At 36.6% G+C, this 23,911-nt stretch overlaps 1 protein-coding gene across 1 annotated transcript in view; it reads right to left on the reverse strand.

The window, feature by feature from the left end:
• Positions 1 to 23,911, reverse strand: part of NOL10 (nucleolar protein 10) — a 47,755-nt gene that overhangs the window by 12,776 nt on the left and 11,068 nt on the right. The window contains exons 11-17 of the mRNA XM_071741905.1: positions 23,446 to 23,595; positions 21,071 to 21,137; positions 18,069 to 18,121; positions 2,591 to 2,717; positions 1,027 to 1,106; positions 751 to 849; positions 29 to 118 (exon numbers count right to left, since the gene is read on the reverse strand). Coding sequence (XP_071598006.1) covers positions 29 to 118; positions 751 to 849; positions 1,027 to 1,106; positions 2,591 to 2,717; positions 18,069 to 18,121; positions 21,071 to 21,137; positions 23,446 to 23,595 — 666 coding nt within the window. The remainder of the gene's footprint in view (positions 1 to 28; positions 119 to 750; positions 850 to 1,026; positions 1,107 to 2,590; positions 2,718 to 18,068; positions 18,122 to 21,070; positions 21,138 to 23,445; positions 23,596 to 23,911) is intronic.

Here is a 23,911-nt window from a genome sequence, read left to right on the forward strand (position 1 = left end):
CCAGGCAGAGAAGTCTCCAAAAGCTTACCTTCTGCTTTCTTTTTCTAGTAAGGTGTTGCTCTTCTCCTTCTTCTTCAATCAGTTTGAGTGCAAGCTCTTTGTTGACTTTTGGAAGTTTCTAAAGAAAGCAATTAATCAGGAAATGCTCCTTTAAATATGTAAAGCCCTAAAGGTTTTATATTTGTAAGCATGGTGAAGAGAGAATTCTTATTCATCTGTGTAACTCACTGAGAAGGCTCCTTGACTGGTTCAAAATATTTTCAGGTACAAGAAAAGCAGCAGTGTGTGGAGAGAACTTGTGCACAACCTCTGTACCACCTTTTCCTTGTAATGCATCAGCTTTAGTACTTTAAAAGCAATTATTTCTCCTTGTATGCTAAGCAAATTCAATTTAGAAAGGTGCTAGTTACAAGCAAAACTATTTCTAAAGATCTCTTTTCAGAATATTATGTTTTAATGGCTTAAGTAATTTAGTTCAATGACAGAGTAGAAACCACTGGTTTATCTGCTAGTGGCAAAATGTGATGAGAGCTGCTCTTTTCCAGGCTGGTATCAGTCTCCCTCATCTGTGGGAATCACAACGTATGGGCATTCTGCAGTTCTATGAAAAAAAATCTCTATACATTACTTTGTGTCTCTGATGATAAACAGAACCAAGTTCTAAGTCACTGCACCTGAGATACACTTAAGGACACATTACTCTTTATGAAGAGTTCACCCAGAAGTATACCTCATGTTTACAGGATTTACCTTTAGTTGAACTCTTTGTGCACGTGTTTCTTCTATCTTCTGCCTTATTTTCTCTCTTCTGTATTCTTCATAGGCGAAGGGGTTGGCCATCATTTTTGCCTTTGAACAAGCAGAAGGAAGTAAAAATAAAACACCATTAATACAGGACACAGTCCATTATTTGGAAAAAGACCCACAAAACCCCAAAAAACTAATCAAACTAGAAACAACCAAAAAAACCCAACACACATATTTTATTGCTAAGCTTAAAAATTGATAAGGATCAGCCTTATTTACCTTATGATAAAGTCGTATGTCCATGAAAAATCCATGCATATAGGCTCTGAGCAATGATGAGCCAATGAGATGAGCAAGGCCTGGGAAAAAGTTACAGATTATTTCAAAGAATTTTCATATATGAAGAATTTCTATTCCAAGCCAGCCACTTCACTTACCTGATTCAAGACAAGCAAATGTCAATGCAACACAGTCTAACAGTCACATCCATTACATTAAGACTAAGTAAAACAGCAAATAAATAAATAAATAAAACAGTTTGACCAGCAAGAAATTGGAAGCTCTTCAGAACCACAACATCAATTTTTCTTCACTTAATGCATGTTACTGTGTGCTTTTAAAAAATGTTTGCATGCAATATGCTCCGTAAAAGTTTACAAAGAAAAATTTGAGAAGAATTTTTGAAAGTCCATAGATGCCTGACAGTTAACATTTTTAGTGTGGTATAGGAATGTTTTTAATTAAAGATTTTTGCCTTGGGTCACTACCTTTGAAGAACTGACAATATGAAAAAAATACAGTACCACATCAGGTCATAAAACTGTCACCCTAGGCCCTAACCTTAGCAAGAATGACAATACTTAATGAGTTCTCTGATTTTCCTTCCGTGGAATTTTACAAAATTCCAAGACTGAGAAAAGGAAAAGCTTTTTATAGCAAAATATCCTTTACAGATCCCAAAATCTTTAGAAATTAAGAATTAACAAACTACTTCTAGAACTAAATGTCAAAAAAGTGTGAAACTGCTGTGTCTCTGAAAACAAAGTTGTCTCTCTATATTTTTTTAACTGTTTCCAGGAAACAATCTTCCTGTGTGTTCCAAAATGAGAGCATTCCAGCTAACAACAATTAATAAAAAGAAACCCTGACACATGTAATACAAAATATCCCTTATGCTGGTTCTTCACTTAGAAGTCTGCATTTATGGGCAAAAGAATTTGACAAAGATACAGTGAATTTAAAGTCAAGTCTATGTAGATTAATACTAGGATTGCCTTATTTCCTTAGGATCAGGAGAGGGGTCTGCGGGCTACATTCAGGCCATACACAATTCCAAAGCTGAAGATACAGGAGCTTTGGACAGTGTCCTCGTATAGCCTCCTGCCAGGCTAAACCCAACTTATGATATTCAGAGTTAATGAAATGAAACATTGCAAAAAACTTTGCAATCAAAACATGTAATGAACAGAAAGAGAACAAACTACCTTGGGAGAAGCATACTTACTTTCTCTGATATATAATTTTCTCCCTTCTGGTTCCTTGAAACTGTATCTCTATCTAATCTAGAATGATTTATATTTTCTGGAAACTACTCCTCTATCAGGGTAGCCTTTGGCAGATTCTGCTCTGAGTTCTAACATACTATTTGAGCACCTCAAACTTACATTAAAAATTAAACCAACTTCTCTTCCCATGCCTTCCATTCAGTGCCTGAAAGCACACGTCACAGATTCCTATACATACTAAATCAGAAACTCTCATCACATCAGAATTACAAAATGTACATGTGTAAACAATCAACTGAAAAAAGCAGTCAGCTAAAGAGGATATTCAAGTGTTTTACCAAAATTTTCAAGGTCTTTTCTGGTAACAAATTTGTAATCATCATAAACCGTGCTCTCTGGATTCTCCTCCAATTCTTCGGTTAAGTTGTCCAAGAAGGAACACCATTTTGGGGCAGGTCCTAAAACCTGTGGATGAAGTTGAAATATTGTACATTCTAGCAGAAAAAAAATCTAAAATTAGGCTCTCAGCTACTGTGCTGTAATAGAAAAACAAACAAATCTCTCTGAAATAAAACAGACCTTCAATAGCAATAGCAGTTAGAGAACACAATTAAACCTTTTGTTTGCATTAACTATAAAGACTACTATAGATTATGTAAATGTTATTTTAATCTAGGTAATTTATTTCAGACCAACAGTCTAGAGATTTCAAGTTCAACTGTTTCAAGTGGTCCCGGTCTGGTTTATTAAAAACTCAGAGCCAAATATTAGAGATAGAATTATGAACTAACAACATTAGATTAAAACTACCTGTAAAGCACTGTTGGATCTTTAACTCATTATTCTCACTAGGCAAGCCTGTTAAATCCCATTCTTCCCTATTTATTTTACTTAAAACACCACAGGTATATTTCATGTATTTTTATTCAAGGACAGACTAAGGCTGAGGGTATATTAAACAGATAATGGGAAATATTTAAAAACTTGCTTATTTCCACCACGAGGCCAACGATTTATTTGAACAATACTATGCTGCACTATCAATGTCCTCTTCCATATAAGCTTCCTCCAATTTCCCAAGTTGATAATTAGCCCTCTTCACTCTTCCCTCTTGCTGTTCTGATTGAAATTCCTCTCTATCCTGATGCATAGAGTCATACACAACTGTTCCAGTTTATTTATTTTTATTATTATTTTTGAAGGTGATTTAGCTGCATGGAAAAATCCAACACTATTTTTTTCCTCTAGAGCAAATCAGGTACCATTTTAGAATGTAGGGTAGCCAGATAATCCTGCAGTGGGACTTCTAATGAGGCTTCTGATTTCCTTGCAAAAAATTAATCTTACAAATTCTGCTGTCAACATGACCACAGGAATGGTTGGGATTCGACACTGACATTTTAAGATTCTATTTGATTACAGAAGCAAGTAGTTTGTTTTAACATGATAGTGTGGTAACAGTATGAGGTAATGCTGTTCATTCTAAAAGAAGTGTTACTGCTCATTCAAAAGTAATTTTTAAAGACAGTTATATACAAAAAATTGTACAATTGTATTCTAGACTATAATATTCCAGACTGTAACACTCCAGACAATAATACTGTCTTGCAGATCACTATTGTCTCTGTATCAAGCATGGTTTACCTTTTTAAGTTTTCAGCCCTAGCTGAGAACCATAACATGCCAAATGAAAAACTACACTTTTTTATTGCGCTGTATATTTTATTCCAACTAGTAAAGGCTTCCAGCAAAAGACCTAAGATGTCAGTAACAGAAAAGACATTACCTACCTAGTGAATTAGCCAAATCACTGTGTCTGCTCCAGTAATACTCGGCTTAAACATTCAGATTAATTTCTTGCCAACATTGCAGAAGCTTTTATCTCCATCTTGTCTCCGTAAGATTTTACTTTTTTCAGTTATTTCCCCCAAACCCACTTCTTCAAAACTAAATGCCAAACTTTCACATTCATAAGAAAGCAGCCTAGATATATTTCATGCCATTTAAGAAATCAGTTACCTGTGCTTGATTACCAGACCATCAAAGCATGACTGAGGTGGAGTAATCTTTTTTAAAGTTTTCATACAGTTTTGTCCTGGATGAAACTGTTTGTCCTTATAAAAAAACAAGTTGCTTACTAACTAAACAAAACTTCTCTTGTAATAAAATTTACACACAAGTTTCTCTGCTGAAGATTATTAGAAATTACTTTAGGGAATTCTTGGCTCGCATCTGTTCCCATTAAATAAAAATTTCCCCTTCATTCCATCTTACTGGCTCATCATGTCAAGATCTCTATCACTTCACTAAACCTTTTTCATCACTTCCATGTCTATGACACTATCTGCTCACAAAGCACATGTCACTTATTAGAACTCCAATCAGTTGGGGTAATACCCACAATGGTGCAAATCTTTGAACAATTCACTAAAGCAGAAGTTTCACAAATAAGGAAAAACAGTTTATCTGCTCTTCAGCTGGAGCTCCACTCACGGTCCCAAGGACCACTGTACTCAGAACCTGATACTGAGAGCAAAGCCTTTCATGGTACAAGTTATGTGCCATACACAAAACTAGAAGACCTGGTTATTCACTATAATCTGTGGAGTGAGCAGGATGATCAGATCAGAGAAAACAAGAGGGGGGAAATGAGATAATTAATGGAAAAAAAAACAGTGGCAAAATACCAGGAAAAAATAGAAAGTCCAACCATTATTCAAATTTCATATGTAAACTGACAAAAAGGAAAACCCTACAGAGATGTCTGTGTATGCTTTATTATCATATTTCCCTCTCTCCCACACTACAGAAACCACTTGCCTACCTATTCTAGGACACCTTTTTCTTGTACATAAAAACAGAATATTTTTTAAGCTTAGGAAGAAATTTAAAAATAGAAAAGGCAACAATACAAGCCACAATGACAAAACCATAAACAAGAAATATCCCTCTCTTGCAATAGTAATTCTTCACAGAATTTAATTGCCACTGAATTTTAATTGCAGAGTTTCATGCTCTTCTGTCGTCCACTGCTAACCAACTGCTGTCCCAGGATGGTGACAAGAGCACTCTGAGATGGCAGGCTCTGATGCTCCCTGCCCAGGTACAAATGCCACTGTCCAGAGGATTTGTCTGTCCTTGGCCACCAAGGATGCAGCAGATGCCTGAAACCTGTCTGTCCTCTCCAGCTCAGGGGTTTCCATGCAGCAGGCACTCCCATCCTAAACCAACTGGAGACAGCACACATAGGGTACCAAAACACATTTCTCTGGCAGGACAGAGTGGTGGCTGGGTCCTACCAGGTAGGGAGGAGGCAGGTGAGCCATATGGACAGACTGATCACAGGAGGATTCTAACTGTGATACACAGGTGATACAGACATCCAGCAATTGACTTTCATGTCTTATATCAAGATACAAGAAGTAAAGGTATGGGCTTCATAACTACTATTACCATAACATCTAATCCAAAATTTTTGGCAGTACACATTAGAATGTTGTTTTTTTGATTTGTGGGTTCTTTTTTTTTTGTGTGTGTGTGTGGCTCTTTTTTGTTTTTTGGTTTTGTTTTGTTTTTACTTTAGACACAGAAAACACAAAACACAATGAGTAATTTAGCATGCAACTCACTAAGGATGACAAATGCGAGGCCAAACTGTTCAAGAAAAGGAAAAGAAAAACGTTGCCAGAAACACATTTTTAAAATATTGCGAAAGCTTCAGTTTTTTTGTATTCTGTTTTTGCAAGATGTTTAACTGAATAGTCTTATAGCACCACAAATTTTATGTGATACAGCTCTGCAATGCTCTGTTCTTATGGCTATGCCTAATTCCTGAGCACTTCTGTAGAAAATATCCTGTCACTGGTCTGTAATTCTTCTGAAATTCATGAAACTTAGGACAGAGTAGGTATTACTCCCACCCCACAAAAGATGTTCCTTATCTTTAATCTGAAACACCAGACAGCACTTGTACACTATTAAATTACACTCAGCAATTTGACAGCCAGCTCCACAGAGCCCTAAGAGAGACAAAAAAATCTGGGTCTAATCCCAACTAGTACTAAACATGCTCAACAGTTTAAAAGAAGCCCAGCATGTGTCAAAGCTTCCAGACTCAGATGTCACAAGATTAAAATTAAACAACTTTGAATGCACACACAGATGAGGATTGTTAAATGTCTGTCTGAAAGTTTCAGGGATCAATTTTACACAAGTGAACTGAACAGCTGCTCCCCTCAGAGAGCCAAAACAGGTTCTAAAATACATTTTTTTCAGCATGTTAAGCAGCAAATGCCTCAAAGTTTTCATATAAGGAAGTGATTAACCCTTCAGCTGTAAAGAAGATGTCAAAATATATTAAGACTCAACCAGCAGAAACTCCTCCCCACCTTCATTGTAGTGTTTTAGCAATCAAAAATATGCACAATGTTCACAGACAGCATAATTATTTTCCAAATCTGATTAATCTAGATTTTGCAATGTTTATGCTGCCTGAATTCCCTCTAGAAGACTGACTTAATAGATGTGGACATCATTCAACAAAACACTTCCAGAGGCTTTAGAAAGCAGCTGCCACAGCAGAACAGGACAGCAAGATGCAGTTTCACAGCAACTTTGCAAATTCCACAAAAATTAACTCTGCAATGCCATATCACACCATACCATAGTAGTAGCATTAATAACATGTATGTAAGGAAATACATCATATCACTGCTCCTTCATAACATATTTTATAAGAAAAATCTTCTTTCAAAATTCTTCGAATTGCTTGTTCTGCTACCTTCTATGAATTCAGACTGTATGAACCTTACCAGGTAGCAAAAACGTGCAAATTAAATCATTCCCTGCCATACTGTTAGAATACTGTCAATTACAAAAAACACAGCATATTTTTAAGGCCTTCAATTGAGCTCTGGATATTCTTAAGATAGGAATTTTAATAGCTGTAAGGAAAGTTAGGAATTAGCTAATGAGAAACAGCTTACGCTGAAAGGGGTGCTAATGCACAGAGAAAAGGTTATGTGAAGCTCCAAGGATTATCCTGTTAAATACTTTCAGTAATGACTGCCATGAATAGTGGGAAAATGCCAATAAAATCTGCTGATGACAAACTGTCAACACAAGAAGGGTCAAAATCAGGGAAAAAAAGCTACCTTGAAAACTAAGATGCTGAGAACTGGATGAAATATATAGCACATCACTATCACATGTAAGGAACAGAATAGGAAAAAACTACACTATCTGATTATAAGACAATAAAACCAGTTATTTGCAGCCATTGTATTAGTATAAGATAGGAAAAATGACCCAGTGTAAATCTTGTACAAGTAGAGGCAATAATGTTCAGGATACATGAGTGTAAACTGCAGCAAGTACAGTGAAAAGATGCTAGGAGATTATGAGGAAGAAACAAACAGCTGGTGTTCAGATGAAACCTGACATATTCATGGAAAAGACTGTACAATCTGAGTGTGATAACATAAGACTGGACTCTCTGATCCAAGGAAGCTCCTCCATTCCTTTGTTTGCATTTAAAAAAAACAAAACCAAACAATGCACTTTAACAAAGAGAAATTCTATCCTAGGTTATTAGGTTTTTAAAACAAATATATTTTATACATATTTTATACATATGACTCAATGATCTCACATACCTATTTACTTGTAGGAGCCAAAACCAATTCTTTGTAGGAGATGAGTAACAACAAGATCAATAATAATAAATCTCCACTTTGGTGTTTTGTGGTGGGTTTTGTTTTGTTTTTAATAAAATGGCACAATAAAAAGCATTTTAAACTTTTAACAGGACACATTTCATGGAGAAAGCAAATGCACACATTTACATAAATATTCTCAGCTTCAATCATGCCATCTAACAGGAGGAGAAGATTATAGAAGGTCTGAGGGAAGAGCAAAAAAACAAGCAATCCCCAGTGTGGGCAGTGATTGAAAAGTGCAATTGCATTTTAAACATAATTAGGTCCCTAACTGCATAGGCAAGTTTAATTAATGCTATTACACGAGTAATTAATTACCATTCATTTTAAGAATACTGTTTTCAATGGTTTGCACCCTAATTTTAAGAATTAGCTCTCGATACATAGTAACTTTAAAAAGTTTTAATGTATATGCAACAGGAAAGGCAAAAGAAGAAAGAACAGCTTGATGTAAAAGGTTACACCAATTGCAATAGGTGACTTTCAAAAATCAGATGGATTATTTCTAGCTTACAGACATGAAAAGCTGTGGCTCTCCTTGTTTCCATGCTTCTGGGCTTCAGCCATACCCAGCCCAAGCAGCTCAGCATTACCTTGTTACGTTTCTACCTACTGTTTCCATATACACTGCATTTCCCTTAGCAACCAACCTACTCTGAACAACTTGTAATGCTGAATTTCTCATTCCTTTCTCATTTTCTTTCTCTATGACAAACTCCAGCTGTACCCTGGTAATCTCATAAGGAAAACCCACCTAATGGACTAAATAAAATTATTTAATTCGCTGAATTAAATTGGGCTAAGGAATAAATTCCAAACAAATCTTCATATATTTTCATTTTTCATAGTGCCATGCTCTCATTCACTCTAAGCGATATGGTGTATATTTGATGCTTTTATGGTAACTGAATTCCACAGCCACCAGGTAGCTCCCTGGAGTAGGGCTATGACCAAGAGAGACTGAACAGAAGATTTTTCTGTTTCGGCACACTACTGACAACATCACTGTGTTTGGTTTTGAGCCCACACGCTCATAAATTTCACTGAACTATACAACTAATTGGCTCTTTCTCTCATCCTAACTCCAGCACATCCAGACATTTTTGGCAGATTCACTAATCTGAGAGAGGTTGGGTTTTCTACCTTTCATTGTGCTATGGAAGCTGCCAGATGAACAATTTTCAGGTTTTACTCCTTAGACAGCACGTTAAAAGAAATGTTGCTTTTAAGATCTTCCCAGTATTAAACAAAAACTGCTGCAGGAACTTGCACACATCTTCTAGGAATGAGCCACTAAATCTTTCTGCCCTGGTAGTTACCAGATGGTAAGTACTTTTTTCCTGATTGTAAACAGTTTGCTTTATACTGGATTTTTAAAAAATCTCATATTCTCTGATTTGTCAGGCATCACAGTCAGTTATTCAGGCACAGGGCTGCTCTCACTGTGGGTGTCCACCAGCTTTCAAAGGAGGCAACAGTCCTGTTGCTCAAAATGTTTGGGAAAAAATGCCCTCTGAGACAGAAACAGCAAACAATTTTTCAGCAATGAAAGTTACTCCTTAAAACCATAAATAAAATTAGCAGAATAGTTCTCTTGCTCACAAGACAGGATGAAAAAACAACACTTCTTACAAGTCACCTGTAACTTCAGTGGCATTAAAAGCAAGGAGTCTGATGCTCTCACCAATATTATCACATTCTGACATGCTGACATACATAGAAGATAAACAACCACCACTATTGTTAGGGATCTTTTTATTTATCAGACTCCCTACAGGCTTTAGGTATTTAGGCAATTGGATATGAGACTCAAGATCCGAGGTCAGAAAATAGAAACCAGAAGTACAAGAACTCACTACCTTCCCACTAAGGCAACTAATCAAACGAAGCTCAAGAGGTAAGAAGAGAAGGCTTTTCACAGCATGCCTTACAAGCATGATCTGCTTCAGCACTTCCTCAGATATATCAGCTGGAAATGAATTAAAAGTTGCCAACAGTGTGTTCCTGTCCTAACAGAACACCTTCTGTTGCAATAACTTGGGTAAGTTACTCAAATTGCATGCAGCAGGATCAGCTGAGTCTCACTTCACAGAATTTTTATTTACCTGTGAACATTTGCTACAGGTCTGTCTCCTCTGGGGAAGAAAAAAAAAATATATATATATAAAGGCATACATCAGAAAACTGTATCTCAAAATATGGTAGCATTTCTTGCAATACTAAGGGCACAGGCCATCTATGGACAAATCATCCATCTTACTTGTATGAGAGTACCATGCCTGAGTCATTTTAGTATGCATATAATAGCCTCTGATTGAAATCTAAATTAGCAAGTAAGAAGAATTAAGAATAAGTCAGAAACACAAAATCCCAGCAAGTTCCCTTTTCCATTTCTCTGATGGGACAGGGAACTTCCCACTTCCCACCATGACACTGTGTGGGGACTTGCCTCTTGTGTTTTTAAATGGCCAGGAAAAACAGGGCTCTTGCAATACAACCAGATGCCACGGAATGTTAGAGCATAAACGGTAATGAAAACAAAAGTTACTGTACTGCAGGTCAGAGAATTTTAATGCATTTTAATGAAACTTGAGGGATAGAAAATAATGACCATATCCAGTGGTATATCTACCATATATAACTGACAAAGTACTAGAAATCTAGGAATTAGTGAGCTTCTAGCAACTGCCCACCACGGCAGCTTAATTGCTCTTTGCAGAGCTGGCAGAAAGACTCTCTGTGAGTTCATACAGCTACTGCCAGACAACACTAAGGGAAGAAAATGCAACTGCCTGTTGGGAATGTGCAGCTCTCCCAGACAGATACTGAAGATAACCTCAACATAAGTTTACTCTTTACAGAGCATAATACTAGTGAGAAGAAATTTTATATAACTTACAAAATACTCGGCTTTGAGTAGGAAACACCTTTCAAATATATATCTGAAAGCTTCCATGTATTTGACTGGGTTTTTTCTTGCTCAGGTTTATGTGATAGAAATCTTAAATCAAAACTTTATTACTATTTTAATATAAAACAGTCCTAACTCACAAAACATTTGGTTCACAACTGAGTGCAGTGCAGAAAATTATGATACAGAAAAGCCACAAGTGCCACTTGCCTCTGCTTTTAAATATAATGAAATAGGTAGTTGAAATTACCAAAGAATACTGAGATGCTTTGTCCTCTCTGATCCAAAAGCTAGAAAAGACGCCAATTCTTACTACATGAAAGACACTCTATCACCAATTACATCTTTTCATTATCTGTGACTGTTTCCTCTTCACTGACTGAAGCTGAGCAACTGCACCTCTAAATCTTACAAAATCAGGTGAGAAATAGAAGGTCCAAAGGAAGGTACAACTACACCTAAAGAAACAAAAAATTACGTTTCAAATACACAAAGCTTAAATTTGCTAACACATCCCTCAAAACTTGTTATCTTAAAACAGGAACCAAAGAACAGAGGGGCCCATACAATCAATTTCTATCAACCATGTGATTCTGTCGACTGGCAGAGCAATCACCTTGTAAGTCAGTAAAAATTCCATTTTTAAGAATTTTCTCCTTTGCTCCACAAAGGGTATGACGTAAATTATAAGGACGTACAGACTTAACAACCAGCATGCTGCTATCTACTAAAAAAAAATATTATCAGCCACTACAACAGTGATGAGGGATCATACACCTTAATAATCTTCACTTTATGCTGCACTACTATGTCACTAGCAAAAAAACCCCCACATTTACAACAAATTTCAGAGGAAGAACAGAAATTGTTTCCTGATCATCGCACGTTGGGTGTTTTCCTTCTACATCCATGTGATGAGTGGTACAGTGTCTCTCAGCTAGGGCATGGGAAATGCAGGATATCCTTTGTTGGGAATAAGCCCAGAATGTTATTTTTTGCTTTGAAAGTGTTTAGGTTAAAGTAGGAAGCCCACATTTCTGTTTGTGATGATAAACAACTTTTTTCCTATGCTTGTTAGTACTGTGAGATAAGTAATATATCATTCACCAGACATTCCTTTTGTATTATTTGCACATTTTCTGTGTAAAGGATAAGACTCAGAATTAGCATTTTATTAAAGGCAGGTTTTTTCCTTTAACACTTGTCAGACCCAAAGCACAACTGCAATATGCTACTTCATAATAACCCTGCATTCTACTAATTTCATACTTCTCAAAATAGGCAAATTAAGGTTAGGAGCAACATTTGCCGTTCTATATTGTAACTAATATATTTTTATTTTGAAATATTTTTTCACAGGGCATGAAATACACTGTTTCAGGATCCAAAAAAAAAATCTCAGCACAATTCAGTTTCACAGCTGCTTTCCACCTTACTTTAAAACTTCTTAGGCAGGAATATACAGAAGAAGAGCAACTGTCTTCTAATAAATATACAGTCTCATGATATGATCTTCAAGAAGACAGCTGAGGCAGCATTAATGCAGAGTGATTCAATACTGCCAATCAGAAAACATGAAAACATTTCACACTCTAGTCCTAATTTGTTCTATTAGTGTCAAAATGCCGGCCACAAGTACAAAAAGAATTGCAACATTTCTTCATAGCCAAAAATCAGTTCAGAGGATCTTGCTTTAACTCCAGCAGCAACCATAAACCACTTGAATGACAGCTGATTTTACAGAACATTGGTCTTAAGGGCATGAAGTAACTGGAGCGGAGAGGTGTTTTTCTCTAATTGTAACCCCGGCATATAAAGACCCAAGAGAGAGAAAAAGGCAATTAGTAGAAAACAGAATTGTGAAAGGATGAGAAAGCAAGTCTTAGATTGATAAAATTCCTCTGCAAGGCTATGACAATAAAAGTAAGTGTGGACTGTGCCACACGAGAATCCTCCCACATCCTTTAAAGTGGAAAATGACAGATTGTAAGGATAAATACCTGATTATTGTAAGCCCCTGTACAGAACCAGTGAGAGCACCGTCCCCAGACTGACAGAGAATACCAACCTATCTCAGATAAATGCTTTTTCTGTCAGTGAACAGAACACAAATCTTGAGTCAGTTCAGTTACAAGAAGTTTTATAAGCAGCTAACTTGGAAGCCCACAACTGAAACAAAGCATGTTCATTCTTAATTTACAATGCAGAACTCTCCCATACCAGACAGAAACAAAGGAGGTGATTTGAGGTATTAAAAAAACTATATTTACTTGTATTTCCTTCAGTATAAGTTCTCTCTATATATTTATTTCATTAAATACCCAATGCATTTCATGAAAACATAAGCATTAGTAGGATTTGGTGCCTTAGCCTGTGATTATGTTTTTTACTACAGTTATCTAAAATATTTTTCTCCTAATCTTTTCTCCTAAATCTCCTAAATTTTAGAGAGAAAAAAAAAAGGACCATTTTTGTTGCATAGTAAAGGAAAAAAAAAGATGGTGGTAAGGAAACAGTAATTAAAACAGGCAAGTAGGGAACCTGAAAACAGAGAAATAAATTACCTAAAATAGTGTGTATGAAAGAAAAGTAGTACCAGGAATGAATAATTTAGTTGAAAAGCTATCTAATTTAAACAGGACAAAATTAATAAATATTTAAAGTGATAGAGACCCATATACCCAAAGTAGGTACAGTATTAGAAACCAGACCCATTTTAAAGATATTCTTGGTTAAACTGAATCATTGAGTATGCAAGAAATACCTGTCCTTGAAACATTTCCAGTTTATAAGTCTAACCACCCTGAACTAGGAGAGTGCTAGGATATAAAATGATTTTCCAAAACCACCTGTAAAGAAGCCAGAGACGCTTCAGGATTTATTTTTTCTTAGAGCTTAATATCTTCTCTGCACCAAAGGTACATTGCTTCTAGCCTCAACAGGGAGTTTTCTGCCAGGACTGCAGGAAAGTAAAGAAATCCAGAACACAGAATATTACACTCAATTAATTACTCGCTTAATTGCTCTCTTCTTTTAGCAGCCTAATGAATAGAGCAAGTTTCAGTTTCATTATGTATATGCAGCCCAAAATTTCAAGCCCAATAAAGGAGACAGGACTGATTTAAAACGTCTGAGCTAAGATCAGACATGTTCATGTAATCAGTAGTAAACACAATAAATAACACCTATCCCCCTTGCTTCCAGAGCATGCAAGAGCTCCGTAGGAGTTTTTCTGTACAATCTGAAAAGAGAACATATTTTATGTCACGGAAGCTAACAGGCTCAATTAAATTTAAGAGAACCCAGCTTATCTTAGATGCCAGGCCAGAAGACCACCATGTGCTGGTGGAGCTTCTTCCTCTCTTCACTTATTTGGCCAGGACGTGGTTGCACTGTTGATTTAACTTACATTTCTGAGTCAATAGTCTAAAAAGTATCCCAAGGCACACACAACTTTCATTTCAACCTTCCTGAGGAACACATCAAAGCAATATACCAGGAAGCCAGCTGGCAACAAGTAGGTTCCAAATGTTTGCATAAACTGCAAGTTCACTATTAAAGTATTGGCAAACAGCCCAATTCCAGTCAGAGGCACTTGCCCTCATTAAAGCCCAACAAAATAAAACAAAAACAAAGTCTCTAAGCTAAGCCATTCAAAATGTTACCTATGTAAAACAAACATCCCATTTTAAGGGTCAGATTGAATTTGGCTTTTACTCACTCCCCACACTGTGTACCTACACAAGGCATCTTCTTACTATTTAAAACCAAAACTGCCTGTCCTTTCTAGTAAAACAAAAATCAGCTTGCTTTCCCTCCACTAACAGCTTTGCTAACATAGGAATCAATTGTGGTGGTTTTTCTTTTTTTGTAAGAGAAGCACAGTTTTCTCAGACATTCCTAATCTCAAATGTCATACTTGTTGAAAATTCTTCAGAAAAAGCTAAAGCATGCTGCTTCACTTACAGACAGCAGTATGATACCCATTGTCAACTCTTTTATAAGACTGAAGTACAAGACACAGTAATTTTTTTGTTTTTGCAATGGAAATTTAGCTTTGGCATTAACAATGGGCACACGTACACAGATAACTCAGTCAGACATGAGCTCAGTCAGACCGTACTCCAAGCTGGGCAGACAGGAGCCAGCTCTGGTTCACAGGTCCTGTGGCTGTGTTAGCACAGCACTGTGCCCACACTAAGCAAGCCTGATGAGAGCCTGGGCTGGGCACAGTCCTACTCTGTCTGGCCAATTTCAAGGACAGAGGATGCTGATTATGGCTGCACCCATACACATATATATGTACTCTTGCTCTGTAAGGCTCTGGCTTCTGTGTATGTCTTCTTCTAAAGACTTTTTTTTTCTTATGCTGTAAACAGCACCATACGTTTGAGCTTTTAAATATCCTGTATCCTCCTTGACCATGATCAGGGTAATTCCTTGTAGCTGTTCCAAAGACTTTAAAAAAGAGAGAATTGTTGGCACTACAGGGCAATGAGGGGCTAGGCAATTGAATGGATTCTATTTACACAGAAGTACTTCCATGAGTTCTGAAGCACAACTGTCCTTTATAGCAGTAGCATTTCCCCCAGGCATTTATTCTGTTGTGGAATTCAAGAATTATAACTCAGTTCTTGTCAACATCTCAAACACAGAGGATGCATTTTAAGTAGTATTTACTTCTATCTCTAAGTAAACAAACAGAAAATTAAGCTACTCATTGGAAAAGCAGTGAATCCTAATTCTTACAAAAAGCCTGAAAATGACACTATTAAAAGAGATCAGGTAATACAGCAAATAACTAGTTCTTTTAAGTTTTACTCTAAAGACACATGCAGCTAAGCTCATCTGCACATGCACAAGGAAATTAGTGTTCCAAGGATGGAAAACACCCTTGTCTTAATAACCTACAGACACAGAAACCAAAGGACAGGTGTGCATCTCTGAGCTCAAATAACTAGCACAAAAGATTAAAGAATAAAACTGTAACATGAATAACATTAATAAAATTTAAGTTTCCTTAATAACAAATGCCCCATAGCAGCTTAAGGCTGACATGACTTTTCCATTTTATATTTTCTGCATTTAAAAAGATTAAAAAAAAAATCTGTCTCTATTTCAAAGTTACTTCTCACTACCATCAGCTTTCCTATTCTCTAAAATAAGCATTCCATGTTTTGAAATGAACTACAGATTGATGACTGAAAAAAGTCATGCCAGTACTTACTGTGTCTTCAGCAGCCTTCAGACTAAAAGCCATTTACAAACTGAAGAAGTTTAGCTTATTCAAAACAGAAATTTGATCTGGACAGTGGCCTTTGAATAAAATTTTTAATTTTCTTACACACAATTGTACTTAAAAAATAGAACCTAAATTAGGATTTATGCTTTAACATTTATCATCTCTATTCCCATGTGTCACTGTGGGTGTAAAGCCCATAAAACAGTGTGACCCAAACAAGTTCAGGCAGACTCAGACACCAATAATCAGAGAACAGTAAAAAAGGAAGATAGTTTAAGTAATGATTTGTGTTAATTTTCATTGGAATAACCTGCATGCTGCAAAAATACTACTATTTGTCAGTATTTAGGTTTGTGATAATCTCTGTTAAGTATGATATGGGATCTACTATATACTGCTTATCTTTCTTAGCTAAAAATTACTTACCTAACTTCAGAAACATAAATTTAGTATTCAGAGGATTCCATGAGACTGAGATTTTTGGGAGAACAAAAATTAAGTATTTTTCATTTTTATTTACCATATGTGAAAGAATACTCAGTGCTGGCTAGAATGAGTTCCAACACCCACTCATTGCTGGTGACAATTGAGAATAAAATAGTATTTTTGGCTAAGTGGCAATGTTGGATATGCACCTCTAATGTGCTACAGATGTGAAATCCACACATCATAAATACCCGCAGAACAAATTTTCAGTGCACAATATTCAGAATGACACTGAACCTTACTCTTAGAGACAGAAGAAATGCTTCTTACATCTGAATTATTTAAATTAATAGTCCATTTGTTTTTTAGAAAATCTCAAGTCTTCAAAAAGATGGGGATTTTGCCTTCTCTGATTCATTAATTAAAAAGACAAGAGTTAAAAAAACATAACTTGGAGAGCTACTCTCTAAACCTTACAAAGGATAGACAACCAGAATCAAAGTGTTCAGTTTCTAACTACAGCTAATACTTTGTCTTAAGACAAACTTATTTCATCTGAGGATCACAGAATGGTTTGGGTTGCAAGGGACCTTAAAAGCTCACCCAGTTCCAACCCCGCCCTGCATGGGCAGGGACACCTCCCACTAGATCAGGTTGCTCAAGGCCCCATCCAACCTGGCCTTGAACACCTCCAGAGAAGGGGCAGCCACAGCTTCCCTGGGCAACCTGTGCCAGCATCTCACCACTTTCACAGGAAACAATTGTTCCCTAATGTCTAACCTAAATCTCCCCTCTTCAAGATTTCAACCTTTTCCCTTTGTCCTCTTGCTACACACCCATGCAAAAAGCCCTACCCCAGCTTTCCTGTAGGCCCCTTTCAGATATTGGAAAGCTGCTATGAGGTCACCTTGGACCCTTCTCTTCTCTGGGATGAACAACCCCAACTTCTTCAGCCTGTCTTCATAGGGGAGGTGCTCCAGCCCTCTGAGCATTTTAGTGGCTCTCCTCTGGACATGTTCAAGGAGCTCTGTGTCCTTCTTATGTTGGGGACTCCAGAACTGGACACAGCACTCCAGGTGGGGTCTCACAGGGGGAGAATCACCTCCCTTGACCACTGTCTGTGCTTCTTTTGATGCAGTCCAGGACCTGGTTGGTTTTCTGGGCTGCAAGCACACACTGATGGCTCATGTTGAGCTTCTGGACTACCACCACCCCCAAGTCCTTCTCCTCAGGGCTGCCCTCAATCCTTTCTCCTCCCAACCTCTATCCTTGCGTGGGATTTCCTTGACCCAGATGTATGGAACAGCTTCAGTAAACAAATTGTAAATTCTTTAGAGAGCAATTAACTAAATTAGTTGTCATTTCTATTTAAGAAACAATGTGATACAAACTACACCCAAGTATAAAAATTTTACTTTTCTTTAAATGCAAAAATCTAAATGAAGTAATTTACCAACATGAATGGCACCAAACAACTGAATTTTAAAAGAGCTTCATCAATAACAATTTATATTACTTACTGGTATATAATAGATATTCATTTTAGGAGCTTCATTGGCAGTCATTAGCATTCCTAAAAAGAGATTTCCACATTTAAAAAAACTGGTTACAAGAGGATAACACTATTTTTTTTTTTTTAAATATAAATATACACACATATATTCACATGAAGATGTGTACATAGGACAAAATATCTTCTGTGAAAAGAAATGGAAAAAATAGAGAATTTTCTGACACAGAAAAGAAAAATAAAAAAGAATGGCAACTGAGAATTTGTAGGTAAAGAACTTTTATGAGTTAGGGAGGGGTGGGGTGAAGTCACAGAACCTGTAGCACTCACATAGGAAATATTCTTGGCCTGCAATGGAACAGCTAAGTGGGACCCATAATAAATTGTAGCCTCAAAAGCTAAGGAAAAATAGATCTGATAGCAGCATGATTAACAAAGTTTCATTTCCTACATATTCATGCTTTTTGTCCTCAATCTTAACTGTTCAGCACCACTTCAAGCAACACTGAGTCTGGACAACTGTGGGCTGCCAGTTTTCATAACAAATTTAAATAGTTCACCCCATAACACTGTTTAGAATAAATCCAGTTTGTATTACACTTAAAACCTACCTTGGGCCTAAGCCTCTATTACTAATACAAGGGGGCATTTAGTTTTTAAACACACACCTGTAGTCTAAATGAAGTTATAAATCATGACATGGTTTACACTGTTGTTCATATTTCATCCTGGGGAATAACAGAACAGTAGCTTCTCAATACAAAATGGGACAGGACACTGTGGTTTCAGATGTAATAATCCTAGTGATATTAGACAACCTGAGCAAATGGAAAATTTGAAATATCTATGAATATACCCAAGAAACACCATGAATAAAGGCTATTGAGTGTAAAAAATGCCTACAGTACAAATATGAAAATCCATAGAAAGTCTCCAACTTCTACAGGACTTCATGTAGGTTGAAAATGAGAAATACCCTCAATTTCCTTCTACATAGGAGAGTAATAAGGACATTTGGCATATACTTTCATGTTTATCTCAATTTTGTCTTTCCAACTCAGGTGATTACCAGGTAATACAAGAAATGGAATATGAAGAAGAGCAATCATGTTAGATAACATTCTGATCTAGAAGCATTGTAATATATGCCACTGAGACTACAAATAATTAGGTCAATTACTACACACCCAGAGGGTAGAAATCTAATTTACACCCAACTAAAGGAACGCAATTAACATGGGTGGAGTAATCCTTCCTATCTAATCCTTTATTAAAAATACACAACGCAGCTGGATTTAAAATGTCAGGAAAAAAAGGGGGTTTGCTTTCCCGGCAAAGCAAGAAATTTGTGAAAGCTTAGTCAGCAATCTGAAGCTGAAAACCATACCTGGGAAGGTGTGCAGGCAATTTAAGGAAAAAACAAAATAGTATATACATCTATATATACATAAACAATGTACTATAACATAGTATATAGGTTCCATACTCCCTTAACATATCAGTAGGATCACTACAATTTCAGGAGACAAAGCATTTCTCCACTGACTGAATGTGAATCACTGGACAAATTAAATGAAAAATCAATTCTGCAGGTGCTTCAAACATGAAAATAATGGGGAAGAACTCTTTGAGAGTCTTCCACCGATAACTAAAGGAGGGAAAAGCAGTCTTCAGAACAGTATAAGGGCATATTCTACAGAGGAAATAAAAGAATTTTTAAAAAGATACTGCACACACCTTCATGGTTTCAGCTTGCTAGTTTCAACCACTTTTTATGGGGAGACCACACCCTAACAAAGTACACAGCAGCCTAGTTTGATCACTTTAAAGGACACTTTTTTCAGAGAACTTGTTTTAAAAAGATTGTATTTGGAAAGACTTCCGTAATTCAGTATCATCAATTTAAAGGAATGAAAACACAACTATGAAGTGGCAGTAAGTGGCAGAAAGAGTTTTAGAAAATGGAAATGTTTAACTTAAGGTTTTTTACAATAAGTGAAACAAACGAGGCACAGATTTTTATACACTGAAGATACTATTAAGCTTCACTTATATTCTACAACTTAACTGAAGCTGAGTCAAGGCTACTCATGTAGACTGGAATGCAGTCTACATCACTGATCCAGATGTAGATGACAGACACATCATAAAAGTAATGTCCAGTGTGGTACCAGTGTCTTTTTTGAGGGCTCAGAAAAACCTAGCTCCATTCCTAAGTAGTGAAACACCACTCTGTTTCAGAAAGGGTTAACTAAACCTGAACAGCCTGGAAGTCAGTTAATATTTTAATCAGCAAGATACTGCAGACCATTACAGTCTTGCTGCCACATAAGGTCAAAAATGTCCACCATCTCAGCAGGGATCAGTATTTAAGTGCTCATCTTACAAATAAAAGATCATTTTTAAAAGGACACATTCCTAACTGAAATTGGCAGAAAAGACAAGGTAAGTTTTAACTCGTTAGAAATCTCAAACTCACTTATCTACAATCTTGAATGTAAGCTGCTGGCATTAATCAAAGTCCAAGTCACTGTCTTTGCTGCTACCTCTCTCTAAAATTAATGTAATAGCAGAGTTTGCAACACAGGCATTCACTGGATGAGGAATTTTGTCCTGTGCCATCCTTGATTTTTATTTCATATTTTTCAGTACTGTTTTCTACGGTGGAAAAAAAAAAAAAAAAAAAAAAAAAAGCAGGTGTCCAATAGTAGTTAAGAACTAAAAAACTTGTATCAAGCAGGGAAAATTAAGGCCAGTTGTAATCTGAGGTACAAAGCACATGTGCACATACAACCAACATTTAGTAGAAATATCATTACTTACTGGAAACTTAAGAAGTGACCCTGAGTTCTGACCTCTAAAATAACATTGTGAGATGTAACAAATTTGAAAACAGTCTCAAAAAGCATGCAAATCTCTGCACTTAGGAATCTACAACTAAAATCCAAGGTATTCCATCTAAGGAAGGGCACAGTAAGGGCTGTATCTAAAGCAAGGAAAGATCAAACATACCTGAATTTGGATACAGGCAGACATCATTGATATCATACTGTGGCTCCATTGAAGTAAATATCTTCCCCTGAAATTGTTGGAAGAAAATCAGTTATAAAGAACTTAAAGCAATATAATCAAGTAAATTTAGTAAATCTGAACATCAAGAATATCCAGTATAGATGCTAAGAAATATTTATGAGATAAAGATGGAACAGATTTTGCAGAACAATAAAGTACCTGAATATAATAAAAGGAACTCAGTATTGTGCTTTGTCTCTGATCTGATCTCTTAGAAGAATGTGTAGCCTATGGCTTACTGAAGACACAGCAATGTACAGTAACACCTCAATGCCTCAGCTCACACTTCTGTGTTGAAAACATTTGTACCAGATTTACTTTGTTCTGTGCAAGAGGAGGTGAAGTCCATAAGTACCTGGCATATTGTCAGTGTAACCCTCATTTTGCTCAACTTTGAATATGGTGGGTTTAAACTATCATATGTGGTTATTATCTCCAGATGAAATGATGGATTGGGAGTGGATTTTAATTCTGAAGCTTAGTTCTGCCACCCTGCTTATGTCTACATGAAATTAAATATAGCTTAGTGCTTTACTTATAATTTATCATATAATGGTCATAGAATAACAATCAACTCAGTACTAAAGAGGTCTAAGTACAAAAAAAAAGTACTGAAAGCATTCAGTGGTATCTAGCTTAGATCAGAATTGAAGTTACAAAGGCTACTTAAGAAAGCGGCACAAGCAGGAAACAGCGTTCTCAAGAAAATAAGAATTGGAACCGAGTCTGAAAAACCCAGACAAAATACAGGTGCTCTTATAAGCCAACACACAAGACAGCCAGTCAAGGAAGACTCTCAGAACTGGGCTACAGAATCTGAAGCATGAGAGTACATGCCTACACAGCTCTAAATGAGGGACAGGAACAGAGCAAATTTTGATCCCGTTCCTCTTTTTTTATCCCCTGCAGCAATCCCACCTACCTTTCTGGGCCCTTCCTTTCTCTCCCAGTTACTGCTGTTACCCCACCCACCTCTGGTCTCTCCTCAATGATTAATAGGAGTCCTCCCCCACCCCAGTCTTAGCAGACAAAAGCCTCATGCTCCCCACCCCAAGGCACGTCTCAGCATGGGGCTATATTGGTATCAAAGCCATATGCTCTCCACCCCACAGTCTGCCTCTGCAGCTGGTTCCCAGCCAGAGATAGTCAGGAACCAATATCTGGGAGAGGTGGAGCCAGCTGGAACATACTCTAGGAAGGAATCCAAAATTACCTTTGCCTTCCAGCAGTACCAAACCCTCCCTTTTCCCACTGCAGAGGCCACCTGACAAACCTTAGAGTGTTTCATTCTCAATAAGGGAAACACATATACCTAGGAAAAATTGAGAGAGGCCACTGCAGATGTTTTAAATAATAACCAGTAACTTATTTGCTCTCTTAAACAATAAAAAATAACTGCAGAGGAGTTTACAGAAAACTACTTGTGATTACAGGAAAAATAAAAGGCTGTTGAAAGTTCATGAAGAAGGACAACAATAGAGAAATGACTGCCTGAAATGGACAGAAAAAAAGTGCCTCTAAACTACTACAGCTGCTTTAGAGATGTTTCACTGTAAAGCTAGAGGAGCACAAAGAGAGCATGATTTTCAGTGACTATAAGCATGCACCTCAAACCAAACAAAGCTGCACTAGTGTAACTATGAATCTGTGGGATAATATATTTTTATGCAAGCTTCACTGATGGAAAGATACAAAAAAGAACAACATAATAAAATGAAAAAGGGTCAAGAAAAGCAGGGATTTCAGTTTTACTTAGAGGTGCAAAAGACAGCAACAAAGATGTTGCAACAGAATGTATTAATACAGCATTGTACACATTGTTATTTGGATCTAGGCATTGCATTTGCTTCAATACCCAAACAGGTTTCACTGAAAATAAGCAACACCCGATTTTCATAGGTCATAAAATAACTGATCTACCTGTTACTTCTGTCTGCCCTTCTTTGAGCAAGGTACTGGAATCACCATGTTTTTACTGATGAAAAACTGTAATGGAATGTGTTCAAGCACACTGTGAGAAATGCACAAACCAGGGCAATGGCTGAGATATTCCTTTTTGTGTAAAACCCTCTACTGAAAGAAGCATCTTAGGCAAACATGTATAAACAGCTAAAAAAAAAAAAAAAAGATTATATCTTTATACCCAACAGGCTGTTGAATAACTTACCAGCTGTTGGTTTATTTAGTCAGACAAGACAAAACGCTGTGCAAATTAGGACACATTAAAAGCCCAGGTTCCTACATTAAATTTCAGCTTTATTATTCAAGCTGCATGAAAAAAAAATGTATAAATGCAGGAACATGAAAACACTTACCGTATCTTTGTTCCACAATTTTATGATTCGAGAATCTGCAGAGATAATTAAATCCAACTGATGCTGAAACTGAACTGACTTAATAGGCAGGCCATAGTGATGATCTTTGACTATTAATGGATTACTAGACCGGAGATCATATAATAAAACCTTAAGGAATACGAAACAGATTAAATTTACAACACTGACAGAACAAGAGGAAGTCACACACAACAGAGCTTCACTGAAGTTTTAACTAAACTTGATGTTTTTTACTTAAATATATGAACAAAGTTTAAGTAAAGGGAGTAATTTTAAATTCTGAAACCAGTTTAAGTGAGCCAAATGTATCCTGGAAATACATTTTAACATCAGCATGCTTGAGCCTAGAAAAATTAAGAGCAAATTTGAGAGCTTGACATCTTTCTAAGGTCTTTTGCACTCTGATTGAATTACATTTCTATTCTGTTCTTAAGGCTCTTCATAT

This window comes from Heliangelus exortis, chromosome 3, assembly GCF_036169615.1.
Source record: "Heliangelus exortis chromosome 3, bHelExo1.hap1, whole genome shotgun sequence".
Lineage (NCBI taxonomy): Eukaryota > Metazoa > Chordata > Aves > Apodiformes > Trochilidae > Heliangelus > Heliangelus exortis.